The sequence below is a fragment of the Typha angustifolia genome, chromosome 12 (genome assembly GCF_048772165.1).
Source record: "Typha angustifolia cultivar Huaian chromosome 12, ASM4877216v1, whole genome shotgun sequence".
Classification (NCBI taxonomy): domain Eukaryota; kingdom Viridiplantae; phylum Streptophyta; class Magnoliopsida; order Poales; family Typhaceae; genus Typha; species Typha angustifolia.
Window position 1 is genome coordinate 1869844 of NC_133250.1, and position 27874 is coordinate 1897717.

The 27874-nt window shown below is 38.3% G+C and overlaps 4 protein-coding genes across 11 annotated transcripts; 2 read left to right on the forward strand and 2 right to left on the reverse strand.

The window, feature by feature from the left end:
- Nucleotides 1-583: 583 nt before the first annotated feature.
- LOC140772234 (protein FAR1-RELATED SEQUENCE 6-like) lies at nucleotides 584-5221 on the reverse strand. 5 transcript variants are annotated; one of them, XM_073114205.1, is made up of 8 exons: nucleotides 4962-5221; nucleotides 4327-4452; nucleotides 2099-4240; nucleotides 1900-2010; nucleotides 1707-1817; nucleotides 1500-1598; nucleotides 1300-1382; nucleotides 584-1012 (listed from the first exon to the last, which is right to left on the reverse strand). In XM_073114205.1, exons 2-7 carry the CDS (start codon nucleotides 4447-4449, stop codon nucleotides 1338-1340), a joined length of 2631 nt encoding a protein of 876 aa, XP_072970306.1. In that variant the 5' UTR covers nucleotides 4450-4452; nucleotides 4962-5221; the 3' UTR covers nucleotides 584-1012; nucleotides 1300-1337. The 5 variants fall into 5 exon arrangements, 4 of the variants coding, with proteins under 4 accessions (XP_072970306.1, XP_072970309.1, XP_072970308.1 ...); XM_073114208.1 differs by having other exon boundaries at nucleotides 1500-1568; nucleotides 1716-1817; nucleotides 4327-4480; nucleotides 4962-5170; XM_073114207.1 differs by having other exon boundaries at nucleotides 1500-1568; nucleotides 4327-4480; nucleotides 4962-5170.
- Nucleotides 5222-6326: 1105 nt separating this feature from the next.
- On the reverse strand, nucleotides 6327-11854 carry LOC140771805 (protein FAR1-RELATED SEQUENCE 6-like). The gene is made up of 8 exons (XM_073113511.1): nucleotides 11662-11854; nucleotides 8884-11112; nucleotides 8699-8803; nucleotides 8474-8584; nucleotides 8137-8205; nucleotides 7849-7985; nucleotides 7232-7486; nucleotides 6327-7075 (listed from the first exon to the last, which is right to left on the reverse strand). The coding sequence occupies exons 2-6, from the start codon at nucleotides 11110-11112 to the stop codon at nucleotides 7941-7943; spliced, it is 2559 nt and encodes an 852-aa protein (XP_072969612.1). The 5' UTR covers nucleotides 11662-11854; the 3' UTR covers nucleotides 6327-7075; nucleotides 7232-7486; nucleotides 7849-7940.
- A 4259-nt stretch (nucleotides 11855-16113) lies between these two features.
- Nucleotides 16114-16943, forward strand: LOC140772280 (uncharacterized). The gene has a single exon (XM_073114269.1). It carries the CDS (start codon nucleotides 16166-16168, stop codon nucleotides 16754-16756), a length of 591 nt encoding a protein of 196 aa, XP_072970370.1. The 5' UTR covers nucleotides 16114-16165; the 3' UTR covers nucleotides 16757-16943.
- A 1153-nt stretch (nucleotides 16944-18096) lies between these two features.
- On the forward strand, nucleotides 18097-27874 carry LOC140772694 (cysteine synthase-like). 4 transcript variants are annotated; one of them, XM_073114884.1, is made up of 10 exons: nucleotides 18097-18367; nucleotides 21109-21218; nucleotides 21283-21391; nucleotides 21932-22195; nucleotides 22287-22424; nucleotides 22514-22565; nucleotides 22636-22715; nucleotides 24316-24375; nucleotides 25426-25506; nucleotides 27654-27874. In XM_073114884.1, exons 1-10 carry the CDS (start codon nucleotides 18122-18124, stop codon nucleotides 27723-27725), a joined length of 1212 nt encoding a protein of 403 aa, XP_072970985.1. In that variant the 5' UTR covers nucleotides 18097-18121; the 3' UTR covers nucleotides 27726-27874. The 4 variants fall into 4 exon arrangements, with proteins under 4 accessions (XP_072970985.1, XP_072970984.1, XP_072970983.1 ...); XM_073114883.1 differs by lacking the exon at nucleotides 27654-27874 and adding an exon at nucleotides 26753-27283 and having other exon boundaries at nucleotides 22654-22715; XM_073114882.1 differs by lacking the exon at nucleotides 27654-27874 and adding an exon at nucleotides 26753-27190 and having other exon boundaries at nucleotides 18100-18367.

The window sequence follows — 27874 nt, forward strand, 5'->3', positions numbered from 1 at the left end:
TATGCTTTAAGGCTTAAGCTAGCATGTAGAGAACGGGAGGCCAGGGCGAGCTCACTACTGCGCCGCATGGAAAGGGAGACCGTGGCGAGTTTGCTGTTGCGTCGCGAGGGAAGAGAGGCCGCGTCGCGAGGGAAGAGAGGCCGCGACGAGCTCTGCTACCGAGCCTCGTGGGACGAGAGGCTGCTACCGAGAGAAGAGAGTGAGGGAGAGAAGAGAGGAGTAAAGAGAGAGCGTGGGAGGGGAGGCCGTAGGAGAGAGAAGAGAGTAAAGAGAGAAGATGATAATATATTTATTTTTAAGTAATAATATTGTGATATATTAATAAGAGATATAGTTGGTCATTACGCGTTTTCTTTGACTACCGTTACTCATTTCATTTTACCCTAAAGTTTAGAGGTGACATTGTAATCTCAAAAAGTTTAGAAGGTCTCCATAAAAACTAAGTATAGTTTAGCGGGTGTTGACGTATTTAACCGTCAAGAATATTCTACTACAAATATGAGTTTTCTACATTTTCTGACAACAATCACCAATCAGTTATGAGCATCATATTCTTTCAAAATTATTAATCAGCAACCAATAATAGGTCAACCAAATTTCAGTTCTGTGCACTTCATTAATAGGTCTTCATACTTACAGCTCAGGAAACAAAAGTTACAACGCCAATGTAGCTATACAGATTATAGGATACTATTTACAAAAAGACAACTGAATAGGGACAAGCCCTAGTAATATGAGAACTTCAAAGAAAGATTTATCAAACTGAAGATTACAAGTAATTGGCGCGTTCTGCGCGTTGAACCTGTACAACATTCTGCTTTAAATTGGTCTGCAATTTTATCAACACTTTCAAGCACTCTTGGTAATTCAGTTTTGAGTTAGCAAGTAATCTCAGGAATCTATATCAGTATTTGTGCAAAGATCCAATCCTGTAAAAGTTATCTCAGGTATATTTATAAAGGAAAATCCTGATTTCTGTGAGTTCCTATAATGATCTTCAACAGCCTTTTACCTGCCAACACATGTAAATTTGATCTTTAGCTAGTAATTGTCTTAAACAGTTAATGATGTGGAAAGAAAGGTGAAATACCCTTACAATTTCACCAAGAAAAAGATCCCTTACAATATTATTAGGCCAATCTTATTGTAAGACACTATTTCTGTTGTGATTACAAGAGGATGAAAAAGGTAGCGCAATCATTGTAAGCATAGATATATCAAAGAATATTGAAGTAACCCAAATAATGCATAAAACTTGTAGAGATGTGCATAGCATGGATCACAAGACAAAGGACATACCTAGGGTACCTCTTCTATAATTAGAATCTAATGTTGTTCTACCCCATTCTTCGACCAAAAGGTGGCTTTGATATCTGATCCTCCTGCAGTTAAGTCACATCAATCAAATGCCTGAACATTTCAGGTATCATCTTCAAACTGTGTGCCTGAGTTTTTGAAACTAGTATGAGAAACTGAAATTGGAAAATAGCGATAAGAACCTGCATCATTTCCTGATAAATCCACTGCATCCTTGACTGACTTCCAATAGATTGATGATCATATTGACCCTGTAATTTCAAACTAATATACATTGGGACCTTGTATATTAAGTATATGAGCACATAAACCAGTAGTTGGCATTAGATTACTGTAATCTTATGAAGCATAAAATAGAGCTACATAAAGGTCCCAAAGTAAGCAGAAACCTGCATTACGTTGCTTGATGGGATCCTCGGTTGGCTGGGCATATGATGGTGGTGATTAACATGCATGCCGAAATGAGTACCAAATGACAATTCATTTGGGGCAATGTCTTCCTATTTTACACAAAATAGTTAGCTTTTAATAAATTATGCTGCTGTATGAAAGAAAAACTATTAAGAATAAAATAACGTGTACCATTAAATTAATGCCTCCTTGTGGACTCATATGACTGTCAAGATGTGAAACAGTAGGGGCACCTTGAAGCAGATGGGGTTCATTTCCAACCAAAGATGATCCTAGAAAGTCCTAATCAACATATTTATCACAGAGATAGCTGTTAGAATTGGTATGCAAATGCATATTAGGCAATGATTGAGAAAAAGGAATGGCATACCTGTTCCTTATTTGTTCCCATGTTAGAATCTCGTCCCTTTTTTGGTGTCCTACCTCGATGTTTTGCACTTGAAGATTCAGAGTTCTTATTACCTTCAGGGAAGCCCACTTGTGATGTCAAAAGACTCTGAACATTTTCACTTGACTGGGTTTCAAAAGACACAAGCTTAGGTTGCCCGTCTCTGAGTGGAACATCACCTAGAAGAGATTTTTCTGCTTCTTTCAACAACTTTAAAGCAACTTGGTACCTATTATCAGATAAGAACCCTAGTTCAACCAGCTCAAGGCAACGACTAGATAAATGATTGTGACGCTCAACAATATTGTCACTTAGCATTTCTTTAGAGGAATGAGCCAAAGAATGCAGTTTCTTATAATCCTTTTTCCAGCGACTAAGAATGTATTGAGATGGAATTTCAAACACCTGTTGTAACTTAAATACAGAGAGTGCATGTCTACATAGAATGCCACTGAATTGGAAAAAGCCACAGATGCACTGCACTGCAAGTTCATCCTCATTAAAGTAAACTTCATGCTCCTTACTATCTGTCCTTTTACCATCTTCAATGTATGAACATTCTTTGACTTCAAAAGTAATGAGTGGTCCATTAGCCTTAATAGGTGTAGCATGACAATACATAGTGGCTTTTAACTCATCCTGGAATTTCCTAAACATGTTGACTGTGTACTCTTTGGATAGCTGCTCCTCCATGTAAAATTTTGATATGATGAGAGGTGTCTTGTGAAATGATTCTGAATCTGCTTGTGCCTCCTTCTTATATTTACTTTGTATCACCATCTCATACTTCACAAGAAATTGCTTTAGAGACGTTCTTGGATATACAAATCCATCAAAGAAGGAAGTAATAGATTCCCCACGCTGTGAAATGGACAGACCTGCCCAGAATTTATCTTTGAGAAAAACTGGTGCCCACAAATGTCGATCTGCATAGAGTGAACAGAACCATTCATGATCTTCGAGTCTATATTCCTCAATCATTTTTTTCCATTTTTCTTCAAATTCATTGGGCCTCAAAGAATCAAAAGTTGCTTTCTCTAAAGCCTTCATCATTGCTTTGGATTCTGCAAAACCTTTCAATTTCTCTGGTATCCTTTTCATTATAAGAGATAAACATAGGCGATGTTGAGCTTGAGGAAATACCTCGGAAACAGCAGCTTGAATGGTCTTACAATTGTCAGTAATTACAGCATCTGGACAGCGTTGTAGTGTGCATGTTAAAAATGCCCTGAATAACCAAGTATAACTTTCAAGGGCTTCATCAGAAAGTAAACCACAAGCGAACAACACTAACTGGCCATGATGGTTCATTCCAACGAAAGAAACAAGCGGCAAATCGTACTTTTCAGTCAAGTATGCCGTATCAATGTAAATGACATCATGACCAAAATATGCATGGGCTGCCCTAGACCTCGCATCAGCCCAGAATAAGCTCCTCAAGCAACCATGCTTGTCCAAATCCACTAAGTAGAAGAAGTTTGGATTCTTGTTCTGCATGGTTGCAAAAAATTGATAAATTGATTCATCATCTCCTTCGCCAAACTTCATCCGCCCTCTCTCACTAGAGTTTCCACATGCCTTCTCAACTGGTTGTGCATCTTTACGTCCAATCGGCCATGCAACAGGTTCCTCTCTCATTGCATCAATCATTTTCTTATAGCAGGTCATGAGTCGTGCTGCGGATGGGCTAACTGGATGATTATGTTCAAGATTAGCTTCAACAAGATGAAGCAATCCATCACTCCATAACTTCACTACAATCATAGCTTGGCAGTTTGTCTTAGCTGTCTGTCTAGCTTGATAGCATGCATCTGCTCGTCCCTTTCCTCCCCTAGTACATGCGAGTATCAACCTTCGACATACTCCAGATTTTGTAAAAGATGACTTCCTAACGGCTACGCCAAACCCAACAGTCAGAGCATATTTCTTATAGAAGCTGCATACTTCGTCATAAGATCTGAATACCATTCCCAAACTTGGTGTTTTATCATCCCCTTCAACTTTTACATGACCTACAACAGGATCGTCCTTGTCCTGATCATTCTCATGGACATTATCCTCAACAAAAGTTACTACTTTGTCCTTGGGCAATGGCAGGTCCTCAGCAGAATCATCCCCCATGTCCTGCCAAAGAAAAAGACAGCACTTAACACGACCACAGCTGCATAGAAGAGTTAATAATTAATATAGCTCATCATAAAGCTACTAACAATTGACATCTGAGGTGTTTTAACATCTTCAGATGCTGTGTCATCTGCATACAGCTCAGAGTCCCTCTCATCAACATCTCCATCTTCCTCAAGGGGTTCTTCCCTTATGGAGTCAACAACCATATCCTGGCGAGGTAGATGTCAAAGGAACCAACTACATTAACATAACAACAGTCAAGTCAATACAAACAATTGAATTCATCAAGATGTACTAACTAAGAATTCTGCAACTTACACTGCTATTAAACAATGATTGACAAACCCAAGAAGCTTAAGTGGAAAAACAGCAAACAAAAATTTGCTTCTTCTAAAATATCGCCAATGAACCCAAATCAACCTAAATATACTTCTATAAGCGACTAAATCAACTATCTAGCCAATTCAGCAATGGCTAAAGTTAAAACTCAAATATTTGCCTAGAACTAAATATCACCGCAAACACCACATAGAGCTTCCGCATTGCAATGCATCAACTAGTAAAGTTTCCAAATCTCACTAAAATAACCCTAATTTCTTAAACCGGAATGGCAATTCAAATGTGTCTCTATGAGAATCGAGACCTTAGTATCGATTAGAATCGTAATTGAATTAATCAATAAATATAAAGCAAAGAATTTGAACAAAAGACATCTTACCACAGGATTCAGAGGAAAACAGAAATGCTGTCCTCGATTGCTAACTTCTCGATTGAGATCAAGGAGATTGTGATCACGAAGAGAGGAGAGAGCGAAGAGAAAGGGTTTTAGGGTTCGTAGGAGACGAGAGAGAGATTCACCCAAAAAGTTCACCCAAAAAACACCACCTCTGCGTGTAAATTGACTTCGTGGCAGGGCCCCCCTTTTGCGGGGAAAGGAGGGGATATTAACAATTAAGGGGTAGGATAACGGGTTGTAAGATGCGGATCTGAACCCAATGGGAATACCAACTTTGGCAAATTGACACCATTTAATTCACCGACAAGAGAGGTTTATTCATGAGATAGATCATAGAAGTCAACGCTGCTTGGGATTTCATCCTTCGGGTTGACGGGATGGAAGTCAACGCTTATTAAACCTTTTGCCCTTAAGATCATAAAATTAGGGTTGACTTTTGGCAAATTCAAGTCAGTAAGTTTGTCCAACCTGTCTCAACCTTAAAACCAATTAGACCTAGTGTTTGTTGTTAACAAAACTAACATGTAATTAACTCAATTAGTTTTAGTTTTAATGTGTATGGAAACATAGTGTCAGTAATTAATTCACGAGGATATGTTGATAGTAAGCAAACCCTTAGAATAGTGCAAGTCAAATCTACATTGTAACACCAAGAAACCAACCGCCTATGAGACAATCAATCAGTGCCATCATAGGGTGCCTACCGCGAACCCTGCCTTAGCGAAATGGACCGCCGTCAATTGGACTATCCAACTTGATTCCCCTATGAAGTTGTGGATTACGCCGATGGTGCCAACGATCTCTGCTAGGGATAGGGGGACCCATCACTTGGTGAAGATGACGGAGGAGTGGGAGATGGAGTGACGCACGTAGAACTCCAATGCGCTCAACCGCCTGAAGGGACCATGCTTGTCTGCCTCCGCATGGCGAGACACGGTGGAAGAATTTAGGAGCAGTAGTAGAAAGATTGAGATTTGAGAATTAGGGGTTTATTAGGATTTGACTAATTCCTTTTATACCGAGCCTAATGAGTTGAGCCTGAGTGAGCCAACTCCAACTCAGGCTCGACTCAAAATTATCTTTGAGCCTTCTAGGGCGGCTCGGGTTCGGCTCAACTCTAACGCCCATTTATTTTGAAAGCTCTAGTGCCATGCTTAGCAATAGCAATCATCTGCTTCAATGAAATACTGTTCAGATAATTGATGAAATCCATATTGTTTGAGTCCTCCTGAACCGATTTAACTGGGACATCTTTAAGTTTTACAATAGCAGTCATCTGCCATTATGGCATCTCGTGAAACCAGTAGAGAAGAATTTCTCAATGTCCATGTCATTCTTTACATTAACAGACAAGGCAGAAAGCATGATTCAAGATACTACAGTTACCACCAATTTAAAAGTCAACTGAAAACTTTAATAATATACAAACGACAAAAAGAAAAAGAAAAAAAAAAACCAAGTACTTGAAAGAGGCTAAATCTGATTTTGAGCATATCTTTGGCTATCAAAAATGCACAATTCAATATAGTTTGAAGGTGTCTGCGAGTCTGATGATAGGAGTTGCTTATATGCACCCAAACAGTCACTGGTTCGAGCAACAACCTTAACAGTAATAGGGTTATTGTAGTATACATCTAAAAATCAATAGATCCTGTACCGGTGGAAGCCTTTGGCTATTGAAAGTTCTATGATGAACCTCTTCAGCAAGAACTCTAGTAACCAAGTACAGTAACATATGTACTTTCTGATTCCTTCTCGCAAGGCCTTCAACGAAAAAATCATTTCAAGAAATGAGCCTCCAGTTTTACTGGTTTGTGGGCTTTATTCATGCATAACGTAGTTGCAGGTGTATAAGATCCACAAAATTTGCTGCATACAAAAGCTGTAACATTGGCACATATGCAAATACAAAGAAAAAATATCACGGAAGCCACATTGACATCAGAACTTTTAATCACCGGCAACAGCTATGGTGCAGTAAAAGTCATCTTCTGAACAACTGATCGTTAGGCACAAAAGATTGCATATTTTATAGGATTTGCAACAGGATAGCTAAGAGAGAAGAAATCTGTGTATCACAATAACCAAATTTCAACCTGAGAAGAAAGGAAGAAGTTATCAGAGCATTATACAGCTGATGACCTATGTTGAACAATAATAAGAATGGCTAGCATCATACTATAAAAATTAAAAGATGAAGCCGAAAGACAGATGACTACTTATAAATAATTTAAAACTGTTGATAAAATTACCTGCATTGAGCCATCTCATTTCTGCACTTAATGACATATAATTTCAAACTCAAAAGAGATCTCTAACTTCATCATTTTACTAACTGTTCATAAGAATTACTAACCCCATGAGTCAGATTCAGAAACATAGTCAGGAGCAATAATAATTTTGGAGGAGCTTAAATCTGATACCAGCATCAAAACATACTGTTCTTCTTGAGGACAATGATCTCATGATAACTTCTTGGAGCTTCATATTTCACCTCATTGTGTGACCTGCCAAAAGTTTAAATTTAGTAGAATCTTCTTAGCCAGAACAAAATTTCATTGTGCGCAAGCATGGTTGTCGACTAAGAAGCTATTATTATCAGGTTTAATTGCAACAATGCAACATGGTATTGAAAAAAGGCACCAAAGAATATCAAGTAAATAAAAGCATCTTTACTTCACAATCAAGATCATAAATGATTCTGAGGAATGAGTGAGAAAGAGAAAAGCCAATTCTGAAAAGGAATACATGACAGTTGACACTGTCTGTAGAAGAAATGCTATAACGGCATCTAATTCATGTAAGCTCAACAGTCATGAAAATCTGTTTGAGATTGATGCATGTGATAGGTGGTATTTGAGAAGCACACCTTGCATATTTCCTTTTAGATCACATCAAGACATTAAATAATAATCTTAGATAGCAGCGATGCTGATCCATCTTTTTAATGGATGTCCTCTTCTAACCAGGTCTTTGGCCAGGAGGTCGTGTTGGCAGTTGAGGATCCTGTGATATCAATACATCAAGCAAATAAGAGAACATGCATATACTTTGCACTGACGAATAGTAACTTTGTGACAGAAATTTGTATGCTAAAAGAATTTAAGCTAAATGAGAGAATGAAATTAGTATTAGTAACATAACAAATAATGCAAACCTGTAGCATTTGCTGATAGATCCATGGAACCCTTGAAGGACTTTCAGCTGATTGTCGGTCAAATTGAGCCTGTAAATTACTAAAAAGATGAAGTGAACTACTCAATCACACAAAGAGGTCATAACAGAACAAAAAATCCAAAATGAGAATTTTTATATAAGACATTCTTATGTAAAATTGTAAACTACAAGATGATGTACTTCTAGAGCTCATTTCTATAAACATCTGTGATTGACAAATTAGTGAAATGACTATTTATAAATCATTGCCTAGCTAACCAAAACAGCAACCAAGTGAACAGAATAGAACAAATAAAGAATAAAGAATGATCACAAACCTGTAACATATCACTTGGCAGCATTCTTGGTTGACTGTCACTTTGATCCTCTTGGTTAACATGTATCCCATAATGGCTACCAAGTGACAAATCATTTGGGTTGACTCTTCCCTGCATTATATAGAGATATTTGTCATTAAGAAAATAGTGGGAATAATAGAAGCGAGTAAATAATCCCTCAAAAGCAAACTGTAGTATGACAAGTACTATATATCCTGTAGTTACCATCAAAATCATGCTCTCCTGGGAATTATCATGCGTGCCCAGATGTGAAGGAGCAGCTAACATCATATTGCATTGATTTTCACCAAATGATCTGCTTACAACTTCCTGTGGAAAGAATTGAAAAATATTGTTAGGAAATAAAAATGAAATGAAGATGAAACAGAGTTATAAAACTATAAAAGTACCATCTTTTTGTTTGATGATATGATAGCATCTGCATTGGACTCTTTCCTTCTCTTCGGTGGTCTACCTCTTCGCTTTACTTGTGGAGAACTGAGAACCTTATCACTCTCAGAGTTGCTGAAGTGCGACATTTGCACATGATTTTCAGCATTTTCATTTGCCCTAGTTTCACAAGGCACAATTCTGAATTGTGTGTTTCCACATGCATCAACATTCAACAGAACCTTCTCCACCTCTCTCATCAATGTAAGTGCAAGATGGCACCTAGTATCAGATGTCATGCCTACATCGACAAGCTGCAGGCAGTGAGTAGCTAAGTTATAATAACGCTCCCAATAGCCCTTGGCTACATAATCACTAGAGGAGTGAGCCATACGGTGCAACTGCTTAAAATCCTTTTTCCAACGATCAATAATGTACTGAGAAGGAATCTCATACAATTGTTGTATCTTAAAGACAGATAATGCATGCCTACAAAGAATTCCTCTAAGTTCAAAAGAACCACAAGGACATCGAACCTCAAGTTCCTTCATATTATAACAAACTTCAAGAACTTTATATTCTGCTACATTACCATCTTCTAGGAAAACAGATTCTTTTATTCCATATACTGAGTTTGGGCTGTCCTCCCTAACCAGCCAAATATCACAATACATAGTAGCTCTCAGTTCATCCTGGAACTCCTTGAACATGTTGTAAGTGTACAGTTCAGCAAGCTGCTCTTCCATGTAGAACTTGGACACCAAAATTGGACTTTTCCGCGACGACTCAATGTCAGCTTGGACTTGCTTTTCGTATTTGTTCTCTAAAGCAGACTCATATGCACCTAGGAACTGCTTCAGAGTTGTCTCCGGATGTAAAAGTCCATCAAAAAAGGAAGTACAATTTGAACTCTGTTGGCTAATTGACAGTCCTGCCCAAAATTTATCTTTCAGATAAACCGGTGCCCAAGAATGACGATTTTCATACAACCAAATAAGCCACCCATTATTTTCAAGTCCATATCCTTTAATCATTTTCCTCCACTCATCTTCAAATTCTTCAGTATTATATGAACTATAAACTACCTTACTTAATGCCTTCTTGATTTCCTTGTACTTTTCATATGTTTTCAAGTTCTTTGGGATCCTTTTCATTAATTGCCAAAGACAGAGACGATGGCAGGTTCCTGGAAACACCTTACCAACAGAATCTCTCACTGCCTGAAGGTGATCGGTGATTAGTGCATCTGGTGGATGTTCTGACATGCATGCTAACCATGTCTTAAATAACCAAATGTAAGTCTCAGCAGTATCATCCGAAAGCAATCCGCAACCTAACAACACCAATTGTCCATGATTATTAACGCCGAGAAAGAGAGCAAGAGGCACATCATAATCTGTAGTCAAGTATGTAGTGTCAAATAAAACAATATCACCAAAATTCCTATATGCAGCCCTTGACATAGCATCAGCCCAAAACACATTTCTCAACCTGCATTCCGTATCTAAATCTACCATATAAAAAAAATTCGGATTCTTTGTTTGCATATGTGTGAAGAATTGATAAATGGCTTCAATATCCTCATCTGGAAGCTTCAGATGTCCTCTTTCAGCAGGAGTTCTACACTCCTTTCCCTCAACCCCTGAATCTTCAATTTCCTTCTCTTTTGCAAGTCGTCGATATCTCCTGACTTTTTTGACACCTGCCTTTCCATTGTCTAGGTTATCTTGCAAAGGAACAGACAATTTTCTTCTATGTATTCTAAACTTAACCAGTGATGGATCAACAGGATGATTGTGCTCAAGAATAATTCTCTTCAAGTGTAATAGCCCATCTCCTTGTAACTTCAACTGGATCATAGCTTGGCAATTTGTTTTAGCTGTCGGCCGTGATTGGTAACCGGGGTCTGCCCGTCCCTTGCCTCCCCTATGGCACATAAACTCCACGGTATAATGCTGGCCAGCATCTGTAAAGGTTGTTCTCTTTACACGCACATCAAATCCCACGTGCAAAGCATACCGCCTATAAAACTCTAAAACTTCTTCATAGGATTTGAATGCCATTCCAACCTCAGGTGTCCCAACAATTCCATCAGTTGCCTTAGGATCTTCATCATTCATGGCATCACTTCCTTCCTCCGGCAAAAAAGTTCTCTCATCATTTAGTTCGGTCCTTTTAGGATCAACATTCTTCGCATTGTTGCATCCATCCACAACCAATGGATGGGCCACACTAGAATCATGCGCCATCTAGAACAAAGGGCATTAAATACCCACACTTTGACACCAATTGCCCAATTAAGCTATCAAAATTCAAAACCACTAAGAAAGTAGAAGACAATAACAAACGGTACAAATGAGCCATCTTTGGTACATGGAACTCTTTTCAACATTAGATCCATACAGCTAAAAAGGGATCAGATGACAATCAATCATGAGAACTTAGTAGTACTTCATTATCAACACCAGGGCAATGGAACATTCCAAGTACTAGAAGACATGATAATAGTGCATTCTTTGTTTCCTTTGATCACCACAAGCATAAAGGGATTCAAGGGATAATATAGTATTAATTGAGATGCAGCACTGAAAACAGTCCAATATCATAATTTACCCATAAAAAGAAGAGATTTTGCAATTTCTGTGCAGCAACGTGAAAATTTGCATTTTGATTGTAGAATCGCCATCAAGTTACCAAATTAGACTAAATTAATGTAAATAATAAGGTGCTCTGTATATGGCGTGCTGCAAAATGGGGTCGAATTGAACAAATCAAAAGTAGAAAATTTTAGTGCAAACCTGCGATCGAAGCCCTAGAGAAGATGGGCAGTAAGGAATCGAAGGTAATTTTGGACCAGGGGAGGAGGGAACTGAGATTGATCTCGGAAGAGAGGATTTGGGGGTGTGTTCGGGTTTGAGATGGAGAACGCAGGGGGAAGGTTGGGTGCGAAAGTGGGTGTCGTGGCTATTGGGTGACGGGCGCGAAGGAAGTAGGCGGGCGAAAAACGGGTTTCATACTATTCGCCCGACGTTTTTTCTTTTTCTTTTTCTTTTTTTAATTACCTCAAAGAGTGATGCAAAAACCTCAAACATCCACTTTGCATAAGAGTCTTGTTTCCTTTCTAGATTAGCCTAACTACTCAGCCGAACTGTAAACTTCTCTAAACAAGTGAGAAAAATGTGCTTCAGTCATCACCGTCTTAAGACCCGGTGGTGCAAAATATTAATGAGAGATAGAGAGTTTTTTTTCAATACTAATTCCACTCGAATAAGATCTTTAGCTTTCAGTGAGGCTAGTTTGAGGCTTCAACTTCAGCATGTTGATGATCTGATGTTTTAATATGAATAGTACCCAACAAAAGTTGTTTACTCTTAGAATTTCTAGCTAGGTAGCTTGCTCCAACTTTTCCGTCCAATTTACTAAAGGATCCATTTGAGTTTATCTTGATTGAGTCCATATTTGGGGCTTGCCATTTTATCCTAACCTTAGACTACGTCGGCAGTTTGAAGGTTCCACTATGTGTTTGGAAGAATTCAAGGGTCATGGTAAGTGTTTTGAATAAAAGTTGGCTCAATGAGGTTGCTTTTCAGTGAAGACTATGTCGTTCTAATCTTTCGAGAGTGTCCACACTAGGGGTTTAAACGAGCCGAGCCTGAGCAAGCCGGCTCTAGCTTAGGTTCAGCTCGAAATTAATTTCAAACCTCAAATTTAGGCTCAAGCTTGGCTCAGTTCAACTCGAGCCGAGCCAGATCGAGCTTGAGCCGAACCTAAGCTTTATTAGAGAAGGAGAAGGAGGAGATGGCGGCGGTGAAGCGGATGGTGGTGAAGAAGTCCGACGCTAGGATCTTCTACAGCTTCTCCCTCAAAACTGCATCTCGAATCAATCAAACCAAAATACCAAATACTCTAAACCCACCATCACATAAACACCAACCAAGACCAAAGAGATCAACAAATCACAAGTCCAAATAGCATATCCTCCACGGAACCCTCGACTCTCTTCTCCTCATATTTAGGTGGTGGTAGCGGCGGCGGTGGTGGTGGTGGGGGAAGACCTCATAGGGGCATAGCGAGGGGGAGACGAAGCTTCTTGAGCTTGTCGATGAGGGTAGTGACGAAGGCCTTGAAGCAGACTACTACTTTCTACTCCTTGCTAAGAGGTTTCCCTTTGGCAAGGCTCTCCTCCATCGGGATGATGCGCGGCTTGCCAATGGAGGACAAGGTGGCGACGGCTGGATGAGGAGGACGAGGCGGCAACGAATTAAGGAGGAGGACGAAACAGTGACGGCTTGAGGAGGACGACGAGGAGGCGACGGCTTGAGAAGGACGACAAGGCGATGATGGCTTGAGGAGGAGGACGATGAGGTGCAACTGAGTGAGGGTAAGATTTGGGAATTTTAAGTTGTGTGATTGTGAATATTGATTTTTTTTTTATATAAACCAAGCTTATCGAGCCAAGCTTGAGCAAGCCAGCTCAAGCTCAGGCTCGGCTTGAAATTAATTTTGAGCCTCAAATTTAGTCTTAGGCTTGGCTCAGCTCATATCAAGCTGACTCGAGCCCGAGCTTCAGCCGAGCCGAGCTCAAGCCGCTCATTTATTTGGACAGCCCTAGTCCACATTTATTATTCTATACCACAAAGAATAAGAGTATTTACCTTCTTGTTATCCTTTGGCCCTTTCTTAATTCATGCATATTCTCTCCAATTTACTTGAAACTGGTAACCCGTGTGTCATTCTATAACCATCCATCTCTTTAGCTCTTTGGCATTCAAATAGTAGACGGCAAATATATTCAACCTCTACATTATAAATCGAGCAAAGAGAGATGGTTGCTAAAGAAAAGTTATGCAGCTTTGCATTAATAAGCAACCAGTTCCAAAAGACTTTTCATAGGAATATTTTAATTTTTGGATCAAGGGGGCTAGCACCTACCCTACATGTCAGAGGTAATAATTCTAGCATTTACAAGGGACTATAAGACAATATGTTTGCTGACCATGTTGAGAATCCAAGTCCAAGAATTAAAGGTAGAAAACATAGCCAAAGGGTAAAGAGCAGATAATCTCATCTAGAGTATTACCGAGATGGGAACTTATTCTCTAATAATTCTAAATTTGATTTTTAATGAACCATGATATATATATATATATATATATATATATATATATATTTGCAACGGAGTTAGGTGAAATCTTAACAACAAAAAAAAGGCCAATACGAGATCAGGGTGTTGCAAATCTAGGGAGCCATTACCACATTAGTAAATTGCTCATCCTCAATAGTTCTGAGGATGCTCAATCTAATAGCAATTAGGGCTCCGACTGGGCGCTTAAAGATAACCAATTTTTTGGACTTAACACATAAAGACTGCCTACGATTTAACCTATTTTACTTGATAATCAGCAATTGTGACCAAAGCTTGTTGCTATTATAAAGATTCATAAACCTTTAACTAATGAAGTTCATATGAGAATCTTAAATGTAAATTCTCAACCCATCCTCACAAGGGCACAACTACAATTTATAGGTCTCAATTAGTTAGGTGAAGATCAACAGGTTGATCCCTTTTACCCCAAGTAAATTTTCTACCTAATTTGTTAACTTTGTCTAAGACAGTCAAAGGCATTGGATACAACTCATGCTATAGAAAGGTAAGACATAGATTTTGGATTTAATGAGGGTGGTTCTCTCAACCTAAAATAGGGTGGACAATTTTCACCCAGCAAAGTCCTCCTTAACTCTATTATTGAGATCCTCAAAATACTTTGAAAATGAATTTGAATGCCCAAATAAATTAATGGAAAGGACCCTGATGAATCCTAAGGTTATCGGCCACTACTTTCTCTATGCCAGAGTTCATAATTTCTTGAACTAGTATAGTGTCATTCATTATAGATATCCTAGCTACGAATGTAAATTGTTATGTCCTCACCAAACTTGATAACCTAGCCAAAAGTTGATATAAAATATTACACAAAGCAACGAGTCTGAACTCCCTAACCATAGATGGGTTAGGACTCACAATTAGAACAGCATACATTTTATCACACTCAAGAGTAAGATACCAGAAATTTAAGACTGATTAAAAGCCTCAAAAATGGAATTACTAAGAATATCCTAATAAATTTAAAAAATTCAATATGATAGCGATTAGGGCCAGGCGCCTTGCCCAAAGGCATGATCCACAGAGTATCCCGAATCTCCTCAAGAGAGAAGGGTTTAATGAGATCATCATGGTAGCATTGCTAAAGAAAATGAAGAGCAGGCCAATTAATATTAGAGTTATTAGCATTGTGCACATTATCTCAGAGTCTATATTTGAGGAAAATTAATTTTTAAAAAAAACTATGCATACATTTTCATAATAAAATGTATAAATTTATATTATAAGTGCGCGCACAAGAGTCTAATTTTATTATGAAAATAGGCTATATGTAATTTAAGGGGTTTAGGTATAATTAACCCAAGAATGCATTGTAATAGCATTACCAATATAATACCCCAAGACCTTACATACTAATGAAGTTCATTTATAAAAAAAATTCTTTTACATAATTATCATTGAAAATTTCTAAAATATCATATTGCCACTATATTCTTTGAAATGTTAGAATTATCACTAAACCGCGACTTTCCAGAACGACGATTATTATTAATTTTAAAAAAAGTATTCATAGAGTATTTTTAACATAAATAGTTAAGGTTAACAATCACAAATGGGATGGCTAAAATACTCTCTCTTTTTTTTCTTGTATTATAATATCAAGTAATATTAGATAGCTTTTAGAACCATTTTAAGTGATTCACATAAAGCAAAAATAATTTCTATCAATCTAAGTTTAGTTTTAATAGTAATTAATTAGATTTAATTGACCAAGTGACATTTTTTATGGTACTAGGAAGAATGTAATGCCTATTATAATACTATAGAAAGAAATCAATCACGATTATATAAAAATTAAACTTTTGGGGTTTGTTTTCTTCTTGGGATCAAGGCTCCGAATAACGTCAAGTTTTGTGGAATCCAATGAAGGAAAATTTTCATAAAATATCGTTATATCTAAGAAACGATACACTTGGGAGTTGGGAAAAAGAAAACGATTAAAAAGCTTTACAAAGTATATTAAAAAAAAAAACTAGCCGTTGCCTCCAACGGTCGAATTCCCAGGCCCAGTCCCACCCCGCTCTACCTTCGTTCTCCTATAAAACACTCTTCTCTGCCTTCTTCTCTCTTCACTACTAATCTCTTCCATCTCTCTCTCTCTCTAATTTCTCTCTCTAGCTATAAGATCAACAGCATCTATGGGGCTCTCCATCGTGCCCTCTCAGTCGTCGGCCGCCGCCGCCGAGATGACCCCGGCCCACTACCGGGCCCACAAGACCTTCCTCCTCTCCAACTACCTCCTCCTCGGCGCCGCCTCCAGCTGCGTCTTCCTCACCCTCTCCCTCCGCCTCTTCCCCTCCCTCTCCGGCTTCTTCCTCATCCTCCTCCACATCCTCACCATCATCGCCGCCGTCTCCTCCTGCGCCACCGCCCCCTCCTCCACCTCCACCTCCTCCTCCTGGTACGGGGCCCACATGGCCTCCACCGTCCTCGCCGCCATCTTCCACGGCTCCGTGGCCGTCCTCATCTTCTCGAAAACCTCGGACTTCCTCGTCGGAGGGCTCAAGTCCTACGTGAGGGAGGAGGACGGGGTGGTGATCCTAAGAATGGTGGGTGGACTGGGAGTGGTGATCTTTTGCTTGGAGTGGGTGGCGTTGGCTCTGGCGTTTGTTCTGAGGTACTACGCTTACGTTGGTAAAGAAGGTGGGGGGAATCCATTGAGGAGGAGTGCTAAGGTGCAGCAGGGGGAGGAGGAGGTGGGCAATTGGCCATGGCCTTTCCAAGTCTAAAATCTAAATCTCTACTACTGCTAATGTAGTGGAAATTAAAGAGGGATTTTGTGGGCAATCTCTACTTCTGGAATTTGTTCATTCATATTTATTTTTGTGCTTTAATTCGATGTAATATTTCTTGTTGTAAGGCTATAAAAGTTGTTTGTTTGAAAGTTTTTGATCCAATGTGAGAACTTTAAATATGCCACAATTAAATTTGTGTCTGTGTCTTTGGGCACACTCCCGTTAGCAAAATCAAGATGTAGTCAAGCATTAGGAGTAATCTAAATCTATATCCAAATGCTTGGATCCATCATGAAAAAAAAAAGGGGTTTAAGTACATATTTGTGTTTTTGGAACACAAAAGATTAAATATGTTAATTCTTATTATTAATAAGAATATCAAAGAAGTACGTCATGAGTTTGAATTTATCAGACCATCATCTCTTATTAAAACCTTCTATATTTAGTTTGAAATTTGAATCTTGGGTCCATTAAAAATTATGATAGATGTTGTTGTCTTGTTTCATTTATTATGGGCAATTTTTTAAGGGGGTTCACTAATGATGGGGACTTTGACACTTGTTCTCCGCTTGCTCTTTTTAACATAGTGGCTTCACCTAGTGATAAACAGTCTTTAATCAAGTATATCTCATTTGAAATCCCTTCACTTTAAGGGCTCTTCAAGGGTTACAAGTTACAGAGTGATAATACTTAAAGAACACATGGTTTTTGGATGCATATATATACCCTTTAAATCCTTATCTTTTTTGCATTGATATTTTTTTGAAGTAGTTAACTAACAGTTTAAATTTTAATAATTTAGACCAAAAAAAATATCCTTATTCTAGTTATTTTTTACAAATTTTTCTTAATTAACAATATTTTTGGATTCTTTTATTAAATATTAAGATAAAATTTGAAAACTAACGAGTCGATATCAAGTAGGTACTCTTCCTTATCTAACCCTAAATATTTATTATAAAAAAAATTATTTAGTAGTTTAGTAGTTTAGCTCAGCGGCTCGGCTCAACAGTTAGCTAGCTTAAAGTAATGTTATCGTTAGAGCTCTCGTAAATAAATTCTATACAAACAACATAGTATACAATATAAGTAACTAAATTTTTTTTAAGGGTATACATACACCTGGAAAAAAAAACCTATATAGAATATAATCTTATAGCCATTGTTCCCAAAATTTTAAGGTAGGCTTCTAGAGAAAGTGACAGCCAAATTAGTGGCGAGGTGACAAATATAATGCGACAAAAAGAGAGATGAGAAGAAAAATTTAAATTCCTTGTCATCATCACCTCTTTGGCCACCCCGGGTTTCATAAAACAATCCGCCTACTGACGCTTGTTGTCTCTTCCCAAATCTATCGCCATGGCATCTCTCTCAACTCCAAACATCACCTCTTTCTTTCCCTCCCAATCCAAAACCACTACTTTATCCCATCTAATTCCCATTCCCCTCCAATCTAAGCCCTCTCTGTTCTCCGTTCGATCCCTCGAAGCCAACTCTTCTTCGACTCGTAGCAGATGCCGTCGTCTCACGGTCGTTTGCACAGCGGTTTCCGTGAAGCCCCAGACTGAGATCGAAGGCCTCAACATAGCGGAAGACGTTACCCAGGTACTCAGGAAGATCAATTCTTTAAGCGAAAGCCGACGCCTTTATTGCATTTGGGTAGTAGCGTAAGTAGGGGTGGTAAAAAGTTGATCAAGACACACAGGTAAATTAAATTTAAATGGATTTAGATTTAATCTAATCAGTTTTGGGTTATAAATAGGGCTGTCAAAATAAACTAGTGGCTCGGGCTCGACTCAACTGAAGCTTGAGTTCGGCTCGGCTCGGCTCACTTAGAGATGAGGCGAGTTTGAGTCATCAAAATTGGCTTGAAATTAATTTCGAGCCGAGACTGAGCTGGAGCCGGCTCGTTCAGGCTCGGCCTAACGTTAGGCTCGCTCGATAGGCTGCACTAATTTTTTTTGTCTAGTGGTGTAGGGTTGTGACGTTTCATCAATTTGTATTTTTTTTAATAATTAATAGATGAGAGATTGAGAGGTGTCTCAATTGGTGGGGCCCGCTTATGTGTAGAAACTAGAAAGCCATCTTTTCCTTTTTTTTGTCTTTTATCCATCACTTTTCTAAGACGATATGGTCAAGGATTTTAATTTTTAATGTCATACTTTAGCTTGAATGCCTAACGTAGACATGATCATCGGGTAGACCGGGCCGGGTTCGGGCTGGGCTTTTTGGGCCAACCGGGCTTAAGTATTTGTTCACGGCCCGACCCACTAATCACTCGGGCCGAGCCGAGTTCGGGCCAGGCTAGAATAGTCTAGCCTGTTACCGCCCATCGGCCCGTGAGAGATCGGGCTAGCCGGTCGGGTCGAGCCAGCTTGACCCACCAATAACTCAGTCCAACCCATATTTTAGCTATTTTTAGAATTTTTTTAACTATTAGCTTATTTTTAAAAAATATATATATATTCCTCCATTTAAAAAAAATTAAAATAAAAATAAATTATTATTTTTTTAAATGTGTGCTTAAAATAATGCAAAACAGTATAATACCAAAATATTTTTTACTGTAGCAGAATGGGCAAAGTACTATAGCAGACGGGCGAGCCACTGTAGCAGAATGGGCGGGCCTAGTTGTGGGCCAAACGGGTGGGCTTTTAGGCCGGGTAGGGTGGGCAAAGGGCTGGCCCGTGCCGCCCATGTGTAGTTCGGGCTCGGGCCAGGCCAGGCCTAAATCGGGTCCGGGCCGGGTCGGGCCGAGCACGGGCGAGCTGGGCCATTTGATCATGTCTAGCCTGATGCAAGGTCTCTAGTGGTTGGTCTTGAGCCAAGCCCTCGCCCTCCCTTCCTCCGCATCACTGAAATCGGGCCTCCCTCTTCCAACAGATGAGACGAGCTCTGTGGAATTGGGATCAAGTCGAGCTCGCGCGCTCCGTGCACGTGTGCTTCACTTTCCGAGGGGTCGTGGTGACCCACCTCAATGACGTGCGCCCCTGGATGCTCCACGTTGAGTGGGGGGAGGCAATCGCCGTCAACTCCGTGCTCCAGCTCCACCGCCTCTCTATTAGCCCCAGACCATAGCAGCACTAAATAACCCAGTTTGGGCTGTTAGGTCTCATTACATCGATTCTAGCCTAACGAAACAAAATTTGCCAAGCTCCCCTCCTCCTCTAAGAAGAACAAGTATGTGCTCAAGCGAAGAGAAGAGCCCGAGAGACCAATTGCTACTACGAAACCCACTAGCTTACAATGGCCATCCAAGGCCTTCATTGCCGAACCTCCACCCTTCTCCTATGGGCGTGGACTCCTCAAGCTGCCGGGGTGCTTGGCTTGGGCTCGATCGGGCTTGGTCTAGCTCAGCTTGAATGAGGCTTAATAATAGACTCATTTCAGGCTTGAGCTCGGCTCAGGCTCAGATTGAGTTGAGCTGAGCCGAGCCTGAGCGCAATTCTAGGGCTCGAAAGTCATTTCGAGCTGAGCCTAAGCCGGAGCCAGCTCGCTCAAGCTCGACTCATTTACACCCCTAGTTATAAATGAGTTAACCCGTCTAATTCGATTATTAAATAGATCGTATTTGTGTTTATTACCTTAACCTAATTAATCTGTTTATGGCCCCCTAACCCGTTTATGACACGATGACCCATTTATAACCCGATTAATCCGTTTATAACCCGACTAATCCGTTTATTATTTGATTAAACTGTATATACAGATAACTCGAATACCCGTTTACAACCCGTTTAAACTTATTTATAATCCGAATAACTTATTAAATTTTGAATATTTTATGCCACCCCGTGACTCGGTATAAAACCCATATAATCCGTTTAATACATGGGTCATGTTTGTGTTTTTAAAAATTCTGACATATTTAATAAATGAGTCATGTCCGTGTTTGCATTATCATACCCAATCTAAATCCGGCTAACCCGACCCAATTTTCATCCCTAGATGTAAACAAGCCTGAGTGAGCTCGCTCAGCTTTTCAAAAACGTTTATTCAGTATTTACTTTATAGCTACACTAGTATAATTTTTGAGAGTTGGGTAATATCATCTGCCAATTTAAAAATTAATTTTTTAAAATATAAAATCTAGGATTCAAACACATATCATCTACATTTTACAACAAACAATATATTGTATAATACATTAAATAAATATACATCTTGTCGAGCTCGAACTAGCTGAGTCTGGCTTAGATTATATAAGACTGCTACATTGCAAAATTGCGGATAGCAATGCACAAAGATTTACATGTCATGAAAACTGCTAATATATATAGCTTTACACTTTCAATGCTCTATAGAATGGTGACTCTGCTAACGTTCATTTCATTGTTTCCATACAGCTTATAGGGAAGACACCAATGGTATATCTAAATAATATTGTGAAAGGGTGTGTAGCAAGTGTTGCTGCCAAGCTTGAAACTATGGAGCCGAGCCGTAGCGTCAAAGATAGGTAAAGACTCCATGCACTTATTTGGTTGGATGAAAATTAATTCTTAGCAATCTCGATCATTCAGGATAGGCTACAGCATGATTGCTGATGCTGAACAAAGAGGTATTATAACTCCTGGAAAGGTAACTGAAAGACCTTCAACATCCTTGTTTGGCTTATGGTGTAGTATGCGGGTATGGTATGGAAAAGAAATCCTTATTAACTAGAAGGTCTTCGAGTAGAAGGAGTCCATTTTATATAGGTTTTGTATACCCCTCTAAATTTAATGTTTGCATGTGTACTCTTTAAAACACACGGATTTTGTATGCATACGTACCCCTTAAAATTCTTATTTTTTGCATTGATATTTTTGGAGTTAACTAACCGTTAAAATTTGAACAATTTTGACATTAAAAGATGAAATTAGTCTTATTCTAGTTTTCATACTTTTTCTTTAGTTAAGAATTATTTTCTATTAAATTATTGAGATTTAACTTGAAAAGTAACCTGATAGGTATATCTGTGATTTTCGAAGGGTATACACGCAAAAAAAGAAAAAGAAAAAGGAACTCTATTATATAATATGAGAAATAGATTTCATATCATGTAGTGTTACTTCTTTTTGGCAAACAATGGGTATGATGTTCCTGTGGTGAATGGAATTTTACTTAGAAAAATATCTCCTTCATTCTTTTAGTTTCATTTGTTTATTGTTGAGTTTCTATTCTTAATAGAGTATTTTGGTGGAATCAACAAGTGGGAATACAGGCATTGGCCTTGCGGCTATTGCTGCTGCTAAAGGTTATAAGCTGATCTTGACAATGCCTGCATCAATGAGCGTTGAGAGACGAGTTGTGTTGAAAGCTTTTGGAGCACAACTTGTCCTTACTGAATCTGCTAAAGGCATGAAGGGGGCTCTTGAGAAGGCAGAAGAGATTTTTAACACAACACCGGACTCCTACATGCTTCAGCAATCCAATAACCCTGCAAATCCAAAGGTCAGAACAATATCATGGTCTTACCGGCCCTTCCTTTGGTGTTGGTACCACTGATTTGACATTCTTCTATTTGGATCTGTGTTTGAATCAGATACACTATGAAACTACTGGTCCAGAAATCTGGGAAGATACAAGAGGGAAGATAGATATATTTGTTGCTGGGATTGGAACTGGTGGGACTATCACAGGCGTGGGGAGTTTTTTGAAGAAAAAGAATCCCAACGTAAAGGTGCTTTGCGACCTTTTGTCTATTTTTTCTTTCTGTTTCCATGTTGATACTTGTACTCCTCATGCTTACTTTTCTCGTACGTTCTTCAGGTTATTGGCATTGAGCCTGCTGAAAGTAACATACTGTCAGGCGGGAAGCCTGGTGAGAAATATTGCTTATATCCCTTTGCCACTGTATTCTTTCTATCAGCTCTAGTATCTTAATCTTGCAGGTCTACACGAGATTCAAGGCATTGGGGCAGGTTTTGTTCCAAGGAACCTGAATCTTGAAGTAGTTGATGAAGTTCTTGAGGTTTGGGCCTTTCTATGCTTTCTCCATCTTTTATATGAATCTTGTAGTTGATTGTATTAAGTTGTTAAACTGTTTCTTTCCAAGTGTCAAAGTGCCAAATTGTTGTGAAATTGTTTGTTTACTCCGAAGCTCACACAACCATAATTCTTCTGGACGTCGAGCCACTATACGTTTGATGTGGTCCAGGGACGAGAAAATATGCTGATATGGAAGTAATGCTAATCGATCCGCCCTCTAGGAGAAGGCATAGAAAGGAAGAGTGGTATCACTTTATCTGCCCCTACGTATTATTTTCATTTTAATATATGGCTAGATAGATAGAGAAGAAAGAAAATAGCCTATCAAGTTGTGGGGAAAATAAGAGTAGATTGTGAGGGAAAGAGATCGAAAAGGAATAAAAGTGGAATCTTCCGTAAAAATATTATTTCTTCAATTTTTTTTCTCTCAGCATTCTTGTTACCTCTATAAATAGAAATGAGGAGATTATATTAAATCACAAATTAATTTTATTCGAATAGTTTTTTAATTTAATATATAACTTAACTACGAACCTTTTAACTTAAAAATCAATCAAATCGCAACAAAACCTACCTCGGAACAAATTAACAATTAAATCTCTTACATTTTTGTTATTTTTAACCAAATTGGACACTTTAAACTCAAATTTAATTTTGAGATAAAAATACATCTAAAATTAAAAAAATAAATGAAAATCTAACACCCATCGATTCTTCTGTCACGCTTTTCGGAGTCTTTGTGGCAACATTTTTTTTCCTCTTAGAATGTTTTAGAGTTGTCTTCGTCTTGCTAACCATTCGTTTGCCAAATAGTGCAGATTTCAATAGAATACTTATTATCATTATTTTCTGTTGACGATTATGGAACAACAATTTTAACCTTCTGAATAGTGTTGTAATTTTTGAAATCAGACATTTTGTACATGCCAATCCTTTGCAAATTAAGACGGCAAGCTAAGTGATGCAGGATGATGGAATCTTCCAACAAATATTCAATACGTGAAAACTCTTAAAATATTCATTAACCCATAAAAACAAAGTAAGAATATAAAAAATAGCATAATACACCAAAATGCCAAAACCCTACAAGACTAGTCAAAATTCTTATTAAGTCAGAGAGCATCGCTGAGACTCTTCTAGGTTAGGAACATAATTAAAATATCAATTCTTATTATAATCGACTCTATTCAACAATTTGTAATGGGATAATCATGACAATATAATGTAACTTTGAAAATTTTGTATACTATCCCACTTTTTGTGTTGGCATTATGAGTTTTTTTCTTCCATTCAACATACTATAGTAGTATGGGACTATGGGAGTATGAGTAATTTGTGCAGGATGGATATGCTGATTTAGAAATACTATTTTGCTTTTCAACTTTCTTTCCTCTGTTGGGGAAGCCGCTGTGTCTGTAGTGGGGAGATAAAAAGAAAGGAAAATTTTACTTGCGACATTTATTTGAGAAATGGACCTCGTGGCCTATCTTCTTTACCTTTTCTGTTATTCTATTTCACTCTTGTTCAGCACCTTCTTCAAATGTTGAACAGTGTTCTCTTGCTCTATGTTTGATATACAACAGATATCTAATGATGAAGCTGTCGAGACAGCAAAGCAATTAGCTCTTCAGGAAGGGTTACTGGTATGTGCCATTTATTCAGTCTGTGTATCAGTGCAATATATCAGTTAATTTCTTTTTCTCAAGGATATCATGAAGATGAGATCATTTTCCCCTTCTTGTAGTGAGGAGATAAAAAGGAGAGAATCACATCCCTCTTTTCTAGCGAATCAAGTGTCTTTTTTTTTTAGTTTTGATAATAGCCTGCATTCCCATTCTCCTCTGGATTCTAGAACTGCATCTTGCACAGAATATTCTTGCCCCATTTTAAAGTTAAATCTATAAAATTCATAAAGGGCCTCATTTCCCTCATTCTCGTCTGTTTTGTATCTATCAGTACTGCACACCAAATTATGCTTGGACTTGCGAGCTATTATGAGGAGAACAGAATCAAGATGCATCAATTTCTCCTAGATAAGTATTCTTAATGGGAATTAAAATCTGAAATGCATATAAGGTACTTTAGGGGGACAAGCTGTAGTAATACTAAATACTAGAAGAGCTTGAGGAGCCTACAAAGGAACAGAAAATTTGAGAAAATGTAATATAGAGATCATTTTGACATTCTGAATCTCATCAGACATCATCGCCTTGACTCTAGTTATGGTTCAACAGTAGAAGGCTATATCTGTGCAAACAAGCACAGCTACACAGGCACTGATATACATATTAACAACATCAGCATCTGTTCATCTGTATGGGTCAATTTATCAATGTTAATTAAAATGAAAAGGAGCTGGATATCAACTTATGCATTTTATTTTGACGGTAGCAATCACATATATCCACCAGCCATTGGTATTCTGTTTTTCAATCGACTTCGACTTTAATGAACTAGGAAGCTATCTGAACTGTTGAACAACGTTAATTAACAGGCATCACAATATAGGCTGATTTCCTTTTCCTTTTCTGGAATTTTATAGAGCATCACTCTGCTTAGATATTCAGATTAATATGATTATCTCGTATCTGAAGTTTTGTTTTGTCATTGTTATCGGTGAGAACCAATATTGTCAAAAGTCAAAATTGTTGTCGTGCACATCTAAAGAGTACTCAGTTCCATGTTTCATGCAGGTTGGAATTTCATCTGGAGCTGCAGCAGCTGCTGCCATGAAAGTTGCAAAGAGGCTCGAAAATGCAGGGAAACTAATTGCGGTATGTCTGTATCTTCAGCTTTTTGAAATGGAGCATTTACTAATGTTGTCGCCGTCTTGGATAAAAAGTTTTAGGCAATTCTTATCAAAGCTTTTGATGAACATCCATATGCATTTGTACTTATAATTATCTTGTACTTGGTAGCACTGCATACACATATTTTTAGCCAATTTCTAATTGCAATCTAGAGTTTTTGAAAAGTTTCAGGCAAAAGTCTTAACAAAGCTTTTGATGACCATTCAAGTGTTTATCTTATCGTTATTTGTGCACCTTTTTTTTAGCCAATTTCTACTTATAATCTAGAGGATTTTAATTTTCTTAATGAAAGAAACTCTAGGAATATTGGCATGTTCTGACTGAGCAGTTCTCTCCCTTGTTCAGATTACATACATTTTGTTCATGTGTATATATGTATAGAACAACAGTTCCACCACTTGCCCAAGACAATTTTAAGTCAATCACTTCTTTCCTAGTTGAAGTTAAAATGTATTTAAGACTACCCTGACAAAAATATACTAGTCGCCTTCATGGAATGTAAGGACTCCTATGAGCGTCTCTCCTTGAGCTGAGGTTGAGCATCTCCCTCTATAGCAACCATTATGTTGTCCTTAAGCAAATTGAAACTAAGTGGCATTCCAAGTCTGGAGTCTAATGGCTTTTGAGTGGTGATCGTAACACCACCTTTTTCGTCAAATGAATTCAGCTCATAGGTATCATAATTTTATTTCTTCCTTGCCTCTCGAGTCTAATAATATTGTTGAGAATAAGGACCTTATCGCGAAGAGTTTCACAGACTTCTAACATTCCTTTTGGTGGTCATAAATGTGTTCCCGGATGCCTAGCCGCTTCTCTACTATTTCTTGAAGTTCCATGATGACCTTCTAATCCCCGTCTCTCAGGATGAAATCTGTAAGGCCTTATTTGCTTTGAGTTAGGGACCTCTCCTGAATTGGTTTAAGAACCCCTAAACTGGTTTAGTAACCAAATATCTTTTTATCTTTTTCATATTTAATAAGTTCACTCTCCAAAAAGTTAAGACTAAAAAAAATGAGATTAACTAATCGAGTTTGGAGCTTAGCATTAGACCAAACAAGGCCTAATACTCTGTGGGATCTCTCGTCGGTTAAGGCTCCCAGACCCGACTTTTAGGACCTTTTGGGATTCCATTGGTCAGGTTCCGGATACTTGCATATGATTCACCGTCTTTCTCCATTTGTAATCAAAACTAACTTGTTGATTGTTGTAGGTTGTCTTTCCGAGCTTTGGTGAGAGGTACCTTTCGTCTGTTCTATTTCAGTCAATACGAGACGAATGTGAGAAGATGCAACCTGAGCCATGATAGTTATTTTGCCATACTATCATATACATGATATCCATCCCTTATATTAAAATCTATGGTGTAATAGAGGCAATTTTTGGTTTGATAAGTAAATAAGCTTTATTAGATGTGACCTGACTTTAATGCTTTGAGACTATTAAAAAAACACTTGCAACTTGTATGTTCTTGCTCTTGTTGATAAGGTGCGAGGTGGTTTCTCTTTCATCCATTGTTGATACTTACAAACATCTGCAGAGTTGTCAAAATCTTTTATTAGTTGTATAAAATCACTTAGTATTTTTCCTGTTGATATCTTTGACATCTGTTTTTGGCGTGTATTTCTTCTACTTAATCTGATTTGTTATCAGATTTTTGATATAACTTGGCCTGGGCACTCTGATCGCTAGCCAGCTGAAGAGTGGCTCCGGCCAGGCTAGAATAGTCTATCCCGTTACGGTCATCGACTTCCGAGAGAGCGAGCTGAGTGGGCTAGGGTGGGCCAGGCTTAATGGGTGGCTCGGGCTTAATGAAAATTTTAAAATATTTTTAACTATTTTTAGAAATTTTTTGTACTGTTAGGATTATTTTTTTAGAAAATATTTTTGTTCGGGCTGGACCAAGCTTAATGGGCGGGCTTCCTAGTCGGGCTTTGGGTTGGGATTTTTGGTCAAGCCGACGAGCAGGCAAAGCCGGTCGAGCCCATATCACACGGTTGAGTTCTCAAGTGCTACTTTAAAAAAGAAAAATAGAACTACCATATAGAACTTCTAACTTTTGTATTCTTTGGGTGATATCTGGTGATAAAATTTTCTTTTTTTTCTTTCCCTAGGCTCTTCAAAGAATCAAGGGATATGAAGTAGTGGTTGAATATTCACCATGGGAGAGTGGAGCTCTCTCCTAAAAGGCTCAAAGTTATGGATAAATTGGAAAGATACTATTGCTAAAGTTGAAAATATTTTTATTGGGTGGCGTTGGGATAATCTTTCTTTTGCTGGTAGAACTATGCTCATAAACTCTACTATCAATGCTATTCCTTCTTTCAAATTATGT

Bases quoted from the DNA above. Each gene is read 5' to 3' on its own strand.
- LOC140772234 (XM_073114205.1), bottom strand. From the start codon at position 4,449: ATGGTTGTTGACTCCATAAGGGAAGAACCCCTTGAGGAAGATGGAGAT. The intron at 2,011-2,098 runs GTATGCCATTCC...TATGTTGATTAG, and splicing joins TGGGAACAAATAAGGAACAG to GACTTTCTAGGATCATCTTT. The intron at 1,818-1,899 runs GTACACGTTATT...TGTGTAAAATAG, and splicing joins AAGGAGGCATTAATTTAATG to GAAGACATTGCCCCAAATGA.
- LOC140771805 (XM_073113511.1), bottom strand. From the start codon at position 11,112: ATGGCGCATGATTCTAGTGTGGCCCATCCATTGGTTGTGGATGGATGC. The intron at 8,206-8,473 runs GTTTGTGATCAT...AGTAATTTACAG, and splicing joins TGCCAAGTGATATGTTACAG to GCTCAATTTGACCGACAATC. The intron at 7,986-8,136 runs GTTTGCATTATT...TTGATATCACAG, and splicing joins TCTATCAGCAAATGCTACAG to GATCCTCAACTGCCAACACG.
- LOC140772280 (XM_073114269.1), top strand. From the start codon at position 16,166: ATGGGGCTCTCCATCGTGCCCTCTCAGTCGTCGGCCGCCGCCGCCGAG.
- LOC140772694 (XM_073114882.1), top strand. From the start codon at position 18,122: ATGGCATCTCTCTCAACTCCAAACATCACCTCTTTCTTTCCCTCCCAA. The intron at 18,368-21,108 runs GTACTCAGGAAG...GTTTCCATACAG, and splicing joins TAGCGGAAGACGTTACCCAG to CTTATAGGGAAGACACCAAT. The intron at 22,196-22,286 runs GTCAGAACAATA...TGTTTGAATCAG, and splicing joins ATAACCCTGCAAATCCAAAG to ATACACTATGAAACTACTGG.